The sequence below is a fragment of the Sarcophilus harrisii genome, chromosome 4 (genome assembly GCF_902635505.1).
Source record: "Sarcophilus harrisii chromosome 4, mSarHar1.11, whole genome shotgun sequence".
Lineage (NCBI taxonomy): Eukaryota > Metazoa > Chordata > Mammalia > Dasyuromorphia > Dasyuridae > Sarcophilus > Sarcophilus harrisii.
The window spans coordinates 192,255,724-192,269,104 of NC_045429.1; the positions used below are offsets into that span (position 1 = coordinate 192,255,724).

A 13,381-nucleotide genomic window follows, 5' to 3' on the forward strand; every position below is an offset into this window, starting at 1 on the left:
TTCTTTAACTGTGATTCCTGACCCCATATAGAGTCTTGTAACTGAATATAGGAGGCCATATAATTATGATTTATTATCCGTAAATGTTTGATTTGTGTGTGTGTGTGTATATATATATATATACACACACACACACACACACATACACATGTAAAATTGGGATCACATAAAATTTCTTGGGCAAAAAAGTCTCTGCTTTAAGATTTGGCTGAAATGCCTACTCTTATACCAAGTCTTTCCTACCTTTTTAATGCATTCCTTTGCACTGGAGAAATTGCTTTGTATTAATTATATATATAAGATATTTTAATTTTACTTATTTCTATACATGTTATATTCCCTGAAGAGAACATAAGCTCCCTGAGAATAGATCTGGTTTTGTTTTTGTCTTTCTAGCACAGAACCTGGCCCATGGTGCCAAAGTAATGAATTGAACTGAGTAAGTTGGATGGATGGCAAAGACTATAACAGAAAATTAATAGTGAAACTTTGTGGTTTAACTGATTTTTACCATTTTTTGTCTACAGGCAACTGATTGAAGGAACAAGAGTTCTTCAAATACTAGAAGTAGCAGATACAACAAATGAAAGACCAATCTATGCTTGTAGAATTACCGATTGTGGTAATTATCGCTGATAACATAGACTGACACTTCTTCCTCTAGCTTGCGTATTATTCTTTTCTAGATTTCAATAAATGATTTTTGAAAAATAAAATAAAACTGAGAACCTAATTTATTTTGGAATCCAAAAATGTTCACTCTGTGTTTAAATAAGACATTCTGTCATTTGTGTCCCCATGGAGCTTACCTTTATTAAACCTAAAAGAAAGAGAAACATGGCACTACACAGCCATACAGAAGAAATGTATTCAGTTAATTTCTCCTTTAGTTCCAGGGATGAATCTTCAAATGTTTGCTTATACTTAGAATTAAATTAATTAAGAAGTCTCTAAGCTATCCCTAAAAAGTGTGTTATTTATAAAAACTGATATTTTGAGATGCCCTACATTAAAAAAATATAGATATTCCTTGTATAATTAATTCATCAATGGCAGAAAAACTTGTCACTAGAGAATATACCTGATAGTCAATATAGTTTCTATTACTACCGATGGACTAATGAATTTGCCCAAGAACAATTGAACCTCCTTACTTGGCAGTCTTAATAGCAGCCAATTTCCCCCAATGTGTACTATAGCTGTAATAGCCTCATATTACTTAATATCAGCCCAGATTTTGTCTTTTCTTTCTATACAGAACCTTTACCTGTTGGTTATTATGAGTGAAAAACAGTTAATGTGACCATTTATTAATATCCAGAATAAAATTTCTACCTAGTAATGATTTTTTTGTGTAATTTGGAGAAATTAGTTTTTAAAAAACAAAATTTTGAACTCAAAAGTACCTGCTAAAGAATAGGTTTTATTGATAGGAAAATGTGACCAAAATAATCTGAAATGAAAAGGTACAATTTCCATAAGCTCCTCAAATATTTCATTGTTAATTTCTGAAAAAATATATATAAGAAAATGATTCTAATGATATATAAATAATTTCAAATTTCTTAAATTCTAATTAATGTTTTAGTTACTGTATTTGGGGACTGGGGAGGCCATGAGGGTGGGAAAGACACCAGATCTGGTGGCTTATATGTACCAGAATAAGTTAGAAGACTGATCACAGAGATCATAGAGTCCATCACCCCCATTTTATAGATGAGGAAAATAAGCTGCAAGAGGATTAGCACCAGTGTCTTCTGACTTAATGGCAGGTACTCTTTTGAAGTCTTGTGGCAGCTTAACTGTCACTGATTTTTTGTGAATTTAAGATAATTCTCAACTATAGGTTTAAAATTCCAGCTCAGTTCCCCTTTCCTCCCTTCATTCTTCAGATTTTGCTCCAGCGAGTATAAACTATTTTGTGGCAATCAAACAAACAATCAAGTAAGCAAACGGTATCCCTTTAGAATCAAAAATTTCTTAACTAAGGTTGTGTAGTCTTTTAACTTTTAAACAGCAGGTTATCCATTTTTAACCACAAGGGGGCAATAATGCCCTAATCTGATAACCAGAAAGTCCCATGCTAAATTAAGTTTTGTACAACTCCCTGAAAAGTAGTCCGAAAGTGTTAGTCTTTATGATGTTCTTATTTACCATAAAGATATATAGATTCCCATGAATCCCTTGATACTGATAACCTTTTTCTCACCTCTTTCTGAATGGCAACACTTAACTCTATTTAGTCCAAAGTAATAGTTTCCCCAAGTTTTCCTTGTTCTATGAACTCCTTTCAACTATAACAAAAATATGTTGTGAACCATTAGTGTAATTTAACACACTATTCATAATATGCCTTTAAAATTTTTAATTAATTGTTTATAATAACTACAATGATAATTTTTGCACACCCAATCACTCCAAATTGCTGCAAGAGCATCCTATGATGCTTCAAATATGTATCTGCTATTTGTCACAGAGTAAAAATATATGTGTACTATAATTAGGCAATTTTTTGCTGCTTAAGGTCCTATAAAAGAAGTTTTAATTTGACTCTTGAACCATCATTGTGACCTCCAGAGGGTTCAAGAACATTAAATAGGAAACACCACTCTAGGAATATAGTCAATGCAACTTTAGTTCTATCTGAATAACTCTCAATTCCACTAAATTTTCTCCCTTCCTGAATTTGCTGAATTTCACTGAATCTTAGTCACTTGAATCGGGATATAATGAAATGAGCCACACAAGAAGCAAAATTACATGTAAACAATTTTCATTCACAGACAAAAAAAATCAACAAAAGAAAATCTTATATAATATCTCCTCTGGGATACTTTCTCCAATTTAGGGCCTATGGATTTAAAAATTGGTTCCCCATTAGGGTGATTACTTCAAGTTTTAGAAGAAGTAATCCCTTGGGTTTATACTTTTAAACTATATAGTTAATATCTAGTGTGCTCATGGGTAGGCAGATCTAATATGATAAAAATGACAATTCTACCTAAATTAATCTACTTATTTAGTGCCACATTAATCAAGCTACTAAGAAATTTTGTTAAAGAGCTAGAAAAAATAATAACAGTTCATCTGGAAGAACAAGAGGTCAAAAATTTCAAAGGAATTAATGAAAAAATGTAAATGAAGGTGGCCTAGTCCTTAAAACTATATTATAAAGCAGCAGTCATCAAAACAATTTGGTACTGGCTAAGAAATGGTGAAATAGGTTAAGTTGACAAAACACAATAGTCAATGCCTATAATAATCTAGTGTTTGACAAACCCAAAGACCCCAGTTTCTGGAATAAGAACTCACTATTTGACAAAAATTTCTGGGAAAATTGGAAAATAATATGACAGAAACAAGACATTGACCAATACCTAACACGTTCAAGGTCAAAATGGTATAAAGAGTGATACTATAAGAAAATTAGAAGAACAAAGAATAATCTCTTTCTCTCAGATTTGGGAAGAAGGAATTTATGATCAAAGAAGAACTACAGTACATTATGAAATGAAAAATGGATTGATTATATTAAATTAAAAAGATTTTGTACAAACAAAATCAATGCAGACAAGATTACAAAGGAAGCAGAAAACTGGGGAAAAATTTTTTACATCCAAGGGTTCTGAGAAAAGCTTCATTTCTAAAATAGAGAATTGACTCAAATTTAGAAGAATACAAACCATTCTTCAATTCATAAATGGCTAAAGGATATGAACAAATGCTTTTAAGACAAAATTAAAACTATTTTTAGTCATATGGAAAAAATGCTCTAACTCACTATTGATCAGAGAAATGCAAATTAAGACAACTCTTAGGTACCACTACATACCTCTAAGTCTGTAGATTGGCTAAGATGATGATGAATGTTGAAGGGAATATGGGAAAATTGGGACACTAAAACATTGTTGGTGGAATTATGAACTCATCCAACCATTCTGGAGAACAGTTTGAAACTGTGCTTTAAAAGATATCAAATTGTGCATACCCTTTAACCTAGCAATATCTCTATTGGGCCTAAATACCAAAGATCATAAAGGAGGGAGAGGGACCCACATGTGCAAAAATGTTTGTGGCAGCCCTGTTTGTAGTGGCAAGAACTGGAAACTGAGTGATTATCCATTAGTTGGGGAATGGTTTGAGTAAACTATAGTCTATGAATGCTATGGAGTCCTATTACTCTGTAAGAAATGACCAGCAGATGATTTCAAGTTTTTTTTTTTTTGTTTTTTTTTTTTTTTTTTTTTTTTTATTTAATAGCCTTTAATTTACAGGATATATACATGGGTAACTTTACAGCATTAACAATTGCCAAACCTCTTGTTCCAATTTTTCACCTCTTACCCCACCCCCACCCCCTCCCCTAAATGGCAGGATGACCAGTAGATGTTAAATATATTAAAATATAACTTAGATACACAATAAGTATACATGACCAAAACATTATTTTGCTGTACAAAAAGAATCAGACTCTGAATTATTGTACAATTAGCTTGTGAAGGAAATCAAAGATGCAGGTGTGCATAAATATAGGGACTGGGAATTCAATGTAATGGTTTTTACATCTTCCAGAGTTCTTTTTCTGGGTATAGTTAGTTCAGTTCATTACTGCTCCATTAGAAATGATTTGGTTGAATCTCATTGCTGAGGATGGCCAGATCCATCAGAACTGGTCATCATATAGTATTGTTGTTGAAGTATATAATGATCTCCTGGTCCTGCTCATTTCACTCAGCATCAGTTCGTGTAAGTCTCTCCAGGCCTTTCTGAAATCATCCTGTTGGTCATTTCTTACAGAACAGTAATATTCCATAATTTTCATATACCACAATTTATTCAGCCATTCTCCAACTGATGGACATCCATTCAGTTTCCAGTTTCTAGCCACTACAAAAAGGGCTGCCACAAACATTCGTGCACATACTGGTCCCTTTCCCTTCTTTATAATCTCTTTGGGATATAATCCCAGTAGTAACACCAGCAGATGATTTCAGATGATTTCTTTTTTTCTTTGTCCTGATTTTTCTTGTGCAGCATGATAAATGTGGAAACATTTATAGAAGAATTGTACATGTTTAACATATATTGGATTGCTTGCTGTCTAGGGAGGGGCTGGGGGGAAAGGAGGGAGAAAAAATGGAACACAAGCTTTTTTGCAAGGGTGAATGTTGAAAACTATCTTGTATATATTTTGAAAATAAAAAGCTATTATTTTAAAAAACTATATAGTTCATAATCCCTGATTAGTATCTTTCCCATTAATAATAAGATTTTTTTTTAGCATAAATGAAATAGGAACTTTACCTCCATAAACCTGTGGTACACTCTCCCATAGTATCCATGGAAAGAGTAGACATAGAGGATAAGTAGCAGTGAATATAGTATATATGTAAGACAAAGTATATGTGTAATTTATAGCTCCTGTTGCAGAACCTAGAAATCCTTTCTTGATAGCAATTTCCCAAAGCTTTCCTTCAGTAGTGTCTTGACTGTACAGGTAGCTCAAGTGAATTCCAAGGTCTGTGCCTCTCCACAGCTCAATTCCTACTTGATAGAGCTACAGATAATTGGCTCTTTTCTTGGCTTCCAAGTTCCCAGGCTCATGTTCTTCAGATTTGATATTTCTGCATCTCCAGGGGTCCCCAAACTACGGCCTGCGGGCCAGTTGCAGCTGAGAACGTTTATCCCCCTCACCCAGGGTTATGAAGTTTCTTTATTTAAAGACCCACAAAACAAAGTTTTTGTTTTTACTATAGTCCGACCCTCCAACAGTCTGAGGGACAGTGAACTGGCCCCCTATTTTAAAAGTTTGAGGACCCCTGATCTAGACTATGTAATCTGCTCCTGTAATGCTAGAGAAACTGAGGCAAGACAGAGATTAGGTTTTTAATATTTTAATAGTGAAGAATTTGGACTAGTCACAGTCAGGTAGCATTCAGCATCCAGCAAGTAACTCCAGAGACTTTTATAGGGCTCCAGCTATCAAAGAAACAAAGGCAAGGTGGGGCAGTGAGTGTACTAGGCGAGTGAAAATTCTAGGAAAGGATCATAACTTTTTAATTCTGACAGGTTTGGGGTCAAGAAGATGGTCGAGCAGGAGACAGGAGTGTGAGGCAGGAGATAACCAGACATTTGAGATAAGCCATCTGGAGTTTAAGACTCTTTGGAATGTGAGAATGGCCAGGAAAAAGATCTCGTCCCGTTTTTCCCTCCCACCCTCTACTTCTCTTTAAATTAACTTTTAAGATGCCAAATCCTTCTCAGGATTTAACCAGCCAATATGTTTTCTTTCTCCAAATCAATGGCAAGTTCCTTCCATTAAAAGAGTTGCCTCTTTTTTTTTTCCAACATCCTCCCCTTTCTTTGACATGATCTCTCTCTCTCTCTCTCTCTCTCTCTCTCTCTCTCTCTCTCTCTCCTTCTTTCTCTCCCTCCCTTCCTCTCTCTCTCTTTCTCTTTTTTCTCTCAATTACCAACATGCTTTATCTCCCTTCCCAACAAGTCCTGTCTCTCTCTTTTCTTCCTGACTATACTGTTCCCCTCTTTCTCCAACAACCTATCAAATCAATAATCTTTAACATTTTTTAGATTACAATATTATGATAACCCTTACTCAATTATCAATTTTACAATTTTCAACAAATGATAGCCAAATAGATATAACAAAACCCATCACAAAGTGGATAGAAATCTCATGTAATTTACAGTTATTTCAAATTGTAACATATACACCAAGTAAAATTTTTTAAACAAAATCAATACTTTTCCACATGATATTTTAACTAAATATTTTATTCAAACTGTCAATTGTTTCTGCAAATCAATCTTTCTTATCCCATTTATATAAAATCACCTCTTTTCTCCTTTCCTTTGGTTTCTTTTTCTTCAAAACTTTTAAGATTCACAATATAGTGAGCAGCTAAATAACTCCATAAAGCTCAAACACATGTTTAAAAGAGCTGACAAAATTTTAAAGCCTAACTTATAATGTTTAAAAATTACCCACTTTAAAGTGAATGTAAATTGTTTGCATTTTTGTTTTTCTTCCCAGGTTATTTTTATCCTTCTGAATCCAATTCTTCCTGTGCAACAAGAGAACTGTTATGTTCTACACACATATTTTGTATCTAGGATATACTGTGACATATTTAACATGTATAGGACTGCTTGCCATCTGGGGGAGGGGGTGAAGGGAGGGAGGGGAAAAGTCAAAACAGAAGTGAGTGCAAGGGATAATGTTATAAAGAAATTTTTTTCAAAAGAAAAAAAAATTACCCATTTTAGAAGGTAACACACTCCATCTAATTAGGGGGTATATGACTTCTTCAAGTAAGTTATCAGGATTTTGTTTTAACAAGCTACTTTTAAACTGAATCAAATCAAATACAACTTTAAAAAATTTTGTTTTTCAGTAGTAATGGTTCAATATTCAAATTCCTAAGATCTTATACCCAGAATAAACAGATCTAGCATGCACAAGACAATAGTAATTATTTCTCACAATTTCAGAATCCCAGTGCCATTTTAAAAACGAAGTTCTCAAAATTCAATAGACCAATAAGCAAAATAAGCTTTTTCCTACTTAAGTTTTTCCTAAATTCCAATTAAATGTTGCAGACAAACTGAATTACCATTTCATTTTATATATCTATATTTATATCGATATCCCTACACACACACACACACACACACACACACACACACACACATATTTTAAATTGACTCTCATTAGTTTGACTAAAGAGGTTTTTTTCCGCCAGAGTTTTTTTTTTTTTTCTCCAAAGCAAATATCGGTTTCTTTTGTTCTTTCTCTTACCTCTCCTCAGGCAGAGCTGCAACTTATTGTCCCCACTTTTTTTTTCTTCTAAAAGGCTTTTAAGATAGATTTTAAAGGCAGCCAAGCCTTTTCTTCCAAATTAGTGCAAAAAGGTTACAATTAAGTCCAATAAGAAGTTAAAAACCACAGGCAATTTTTTATCCTAAGCACCTTAGCAATATTGAAATGACCAATTGCCAAATTCCTTAATCGTTGTTCTTAAAACTGGAGCCCCAGATGTGCTAGCACTCAGACCACACAGAAAACTTAAACTGCAGGGGTTTCAAACCAGTTACTCCACATAGTTCTTGCTACTGCTAGAACTGCTTTCTCCATGGGATTCTGAAAGGGCTTCCCTAAAAAAGTTCAGGTCCAGCAGACACAAGGCTCCCAGCAGAGACCTGCTGAACTCTAATTTCTAATCCTGCTTGCAGATCTCATATCTTGCTGGGGCCTCCAGAAATGTTATGTCAGAGAAACCGAGGCAAGACAGATGAGGTTTTTAATATTTTAATACTAGAGAATTTGGACTAGCCATACTAGCCAGCTAGATGGGACTCATCTCAAAGCATCCAGCACCCAGCTAGTAATTCCAGAGACTTTTATAGGGCTCCAGCTATCAGAGAAACAAAGGCAAGGTGGGGCAGTGCACTGGGCAAGTGGGAGACAGGAGTGTGAGGCAGGAAATAACCAGGCATTGGAGATAAGCCATCTGGAGTTTTATGACTCTTTGGAATGCAAGACCGGCCAGAGCTTCAAGGCCCCTATTCTCTCAGTCCCAATGGGGAAAGGAAGGGGAGTGTGTGTGACCACCAGGAATACTGAGACAGAATAATTCAGGGAAACTGAGGCAGGGAAAATGAGGTATTACAATTTAGGGAAACTGAGGCAGGAAAACTGAGACATTACACTCCCTCACTTGTTCTTTGAATTCTCCAAACTGACAAATTTTTTAACATCCAGATATTTCCCTCTTGGCAAATATCTTAGATCCCATGGCTAATGAGGAAGAAAGAGAGAAAATTCCCTCCTTAACTCCCTTACAAGATTATGACTCCCAACCTTTACCTCCATGAATTCCCTATAGCAGGGTTTCTTAAATTCTTTCCACTCAAAACTCCTTTTTGCTTGAGAAATTTTTATGACTGAGTAAAAAGGTATGTAAATCAAACATTTACTGATAACAAATCATCATTTTGCAATCCCCACATTCAGTTATGACCCCATACTAGCTTGCAACCCACAGCTTAAGAAGCTTTGTCCTAGAGTTTAGCTTGTTAAAGTTTCCAAGGATGTGATTAATTTTTGCTTTGACCTCAACCAGAAAAGTGCTCACACCTTGTAAAGGGATCATTAGGTTAAGGAGCAATTTTATAGTTAATTGAATACCTTTTGTTAAAATCTCATCTGCTCTTTCTAAATCCTGTGATTAATGGGACAGAGGAGGGAAAAGGATTATATTCTCTTGTCTGTCTATCTATCTATCTATCTATCTATCTAAATATATAACAGAACAGCTACCACTATGCCTCTCTCAAGCTCTGGCCACCCTCAAATCAGAATTTTAAGAAAAACACATTTTTTAATGTTTTGGTCATGTATACTTATTGTGTATCTAAGTTCTATTTTAATATATTTAACATCTACTGGTCATCCTGCCATTTAGGGGAGGGGGTGGGGGGGGGGGTAAGAGGTGAAAAATTGGAACAAGAGGTTTGGCAATTGTTAATGCTGTAAAGTTACCCATGTATATATCCTGTAAATTAAAGGCTATTAAAAAAAAAAAAAAAAAAAAAAAAAAAAATCCCTTTTGAATCAATCAGAAAAAAAAAAAAAAGAAAAACACATTTTTATTATTTAGCTCTCCTTTCCCCCAATTTAAAAAAAAATTTTTTTTTAATTTTTAAAAATAGATTTTTATTTTCAAAATATATGCAAAGTTTTCAACATTCACCCTTGCAAAACCTTGTTTCCAATTTTTTTCTTCCTCCCTCCCCTTTCCCCCATCTCCTCCCATAGTCAGCAAGTAAAGTAATCCAATATGTTAAACATATACAATTCTTCTATACGTACTTCCACAATTATCATGCTGCACAAGAAAAATCAGACCAAAGGAAAAAAAAAGTAAGCAAACAAGAAAAAAAGGTTAAAATACTAGATTGTAACCCACATTCAGTCCTGATAGACCTCTCTCTGAATGCACATGGCTCTCTCCAACACAAATCTGTTGGAATTGTCCTGAACCACCAGATGAAGAATTAACTGAGTGAAGACACTCTTATGGGAATATAACCTTAAACCATACTTTAATTGTGACTTGAGCCTTTATAATAAATATAGAGCTTTAGCTAAAAGTTGCAGGTGTGGTCCCCTCTTGTTTTCCCACTATTCCTTAATTAGCATTTAAATATTTCTTTTAAAGGTGATGATGGTTTTGAATTCTATATCTGCTAGTATATCAGTTCTCTAGGGAAATTTAAATTGAGTTTATTATTGACTTGTATTCCTTTGTTTCTGGCTTAGATTTCCCCCCTTTAGAATATAAGCCTGAACTTTCCCAAACAATGGGAGAAAAGGTGGGGGGGCCTTCAGAGCCTTCTGCTTTTAGGCTATTTAATCTTGTGTTTAGAAGTTATGCTTTGCACTCCCTCTACTGACAAACACCTTGTCTTTGGGAGATGTCCTTTCCTAGAGATCTTAATAAACCCTTTTTGCTTTTTCTTATTCTGAAGTCTCTGGTTGTTTTTGTGAATAAAACCGTCCCACACAACCTCATTGCCAACTTTATTTTTTTATAAGCCTTTATTAAGTAACTAATATGTATCAGATATTCTGCTAAACACTTTACAAATATCTCATTCGATCCTCACAAAAACTCTGGGAGATAAGTGATATCATTATTTTCCCATTTTACTGTTGTGGAAACTGAGACTAATGATTTGCCTAGGATGTACCGTGTCTGAGATCAGATTTTGCCTTAGGTCTTCCTAATTATAACTCCCAGCATTTTGTCCACTGCATCTTCCAACTGCTCTTCCCTGTATCCTAAAGGGGAAACATCAGCGGTCATGTAATAGAACTGATGAGGACAATACAGCCTCGCCCTGGAGAGCATCTGCATTAAAATGTTCCTTTCAGATGCTCACCTTTTTGGATGCAAACCCAGCCCAAGTATGTCCCTTTCAGATGTAAAACCTATGCACCTTTTGGATGCAAACCCATCCCAAGTACGTTCCTTTCTAATGCAAAAACCCAAATTGTTTTGTTTCTGTATATAAGTAAGCTCGAGAAAATGTCTCCTTGCAATTCTCTGATATTGCCCACTAAGAGAACATCTTAGTGTCTTTCTCTCTTTAATAAAGTGCCTTTTCTTATCATAGCCTTTTGTGTAGCGTTTCTCGCTGCGAACCCACCATAACTTGGTGTTTTGGAGAACTAGGAGACCAACCCATATTCCTGCCACGATCCATACCTCAACAGAACCATTCCTAAATGCTGTTCCTCTCCCAGCCTCCTCAGTGCCTGTGTCCTTGTCACTGCAACTATCAGTTCCATCAATGCATTTTGGTCATTTCTGAGGCTTGAGCTGCCCTTTGGCAGCTTTGTGTGCACCCCCACCCTCGGGGACTTTCTGAGCCAGCCTCAGCCAAAATGTGGAGCCTACCTGTCAAATGATTAATACTTGTCTATTAGAGAAAATTTAGAATATTAATAAGAATAAATGATTGCTCCTTTCCTGTATCATCATGCCTCAGGAAACAACTCAGAATAACTCCCAGCCCAGCAGTCATTACCCTAGCAGAAAAATATTTCCAATAGACAATTAGCTGAGACTTCCTTCCTTCCTCCCACTGCATCAAACCCTTCCATAATGCCCACTATGTTTACACTGTGGAAAGAGTAGAAAGATCTCTGAAGGTAGAATAAAAACACCTGGCCTCAGATCCCAGCTTTGCCCACAAAACCTGTGAGACCTTAAGTCTTTTCAGCTTTCTAAGTCTCAATTACCTCATCTGTAAACGGCTGCTTAACCACTTTACAAAATTCATCTTTCAAATGGACTGATTTTTGTGAAGTTTTCTTTAAAGAATTTCATAAGCTATAAAGAGCACAGAAATGAGATCTATTGTGCTGGAAATGAGGTTCCAAGTTAGCTATTGTCCCATTCTTTTTCATTTCTTTCTCTCAGTTAATTCCTCCCTCCTTCAATATTTCAAAGATGTGTGATTTTTTTTCTTAAGTTTTTTTATTTTCAAAATGTATGCATAGTTTTCAAAATTCACCCTTGCAAAACCTTGTGTTCCAATTTTTTTCCTCCTTTCCTTCCCCCACCCTCTCCCTCAGATGGCAAGTAATCCAATATATGCAGTTCTTCTATATGTATTTCCACAATTATTATGCTGCATTAAAAAAAAAATCAGATCACAGAGGGAAAAAAGAGAAAGAAAACAAAATGCAAGCAAAAAACAACAATAAAAAGGTGAAAATGCTGTGTTGTGATCCACACTCAATCCCCACAGTCCTCTCTCTGGGTACAGATGATTCTCTTTGAACGAGATGAGGTGAGATCTTTCAAGACAGTTGGTGAAAACTGAGTAAGGCTTCATCTATTTCAGAGTTGGAGTAGGCCTGAAGGACTTTAAGCATCAAGTCAAGGGCATACTTGAGTCCCCTCCCTGCTATCCCCTAAAGGCATACTTAAGTCCCCTTGTTATCTTCCTATGACATCAGTGTCTTTCTGTTAGGTCAAATATGGGCAACTATGTACTTATTGGTCAAGTTCAATTTCTTGGGTAGTTCTCGAGTTTAGAATGTAAGATCCTCAGCCAATAAGGATGAGGGTCAGTGGTGGGAGGGGGTATTTACGTTTGGGATAAAGAGTGTTGACCCTGCCCCTTACGATGCTTCCTCCCTTCCATTGTCTGCTCGATCGGTGGGACCCCCGATTCTCGGGAGATCGTATAATAAACTTTGCTTTGCTTCTAGATAGCTCTCCAGCTTTTTTATTAAATGCTGTACCACACATCTTCATCACAAGACCACTGGAACTGGCCTGAATCACTTTGCTGTATAAGAGAAATTAGATCTATGATTTCAAATAGTGGATGGGTCCTACCATTGATTCAGATTGCAATCCCTAATCTTTGAGAATTATTGTGCTCCAGTCAAAATCAACTAGTGTTTATTAAGGACCTACTTATATGTTATAGTTTCTAGGGAAATATAGCAGTGGTTTGGGGGTCCCCTTGATGTAATAGAACTCTGTGTCCCCCTGATCTCTGGGGAAGTGAACCTGGATTGGAAAAGCCCTGAATTTCAACCCTTCCCAGCCTGTGAGAACATCCCTACCTTCCTAGCTAGTTCCAACTGGAAAATCCCACCTCCAATTAACTAGAAATCACTTTGATCTTGGAAACAATCACTATGCTCTTTGGTTTGGAAAGTAGGCCATCAAATCTGCTCCCTAGCCCCAAGCCATAGAAGGCTAAATAAAATCAAGATTGTATCCCAATCTTTGCTATCTTCCTAATCAGGAAGCTGCCCACGGAGAAAGGTACTTTAAAA

At 35.7% G+C, this 13,381-nt stretch overlaps 1 protein-coding gene across 4 annotated transcripts in view; it reads left to right on the forward strand.

The window, feature by feature from the left end:
* The window catches only part of PPIL6 (peptidylprolyl isomerase like 6), a 58,522-nt gene extending 57,774 nt beyond the window's left edge, over positions 1-748 (forward strand). For 2 of the 4 annotated variants that reach the window (XM_031964431.1, XM_031964432.1), the window contains one exon: positions 528-747. In XM_031964431.1, the coding sequence (XP_031820291.1) occupies positions 528-636 (109 nt within the window). In that variant the 3' untranslated portion in view covers positions 637-747. Of the gene's footprint in view, positions 1-396; positions 440-527 lie in introns of all 4 variants that reach the window. The other 2 variants (XM_031964433.1, XM_031964435.1) reach the window with 2 other exon arrangements.
* Positions 749-13,381: the final 12,633 nt, after the last annotated feature.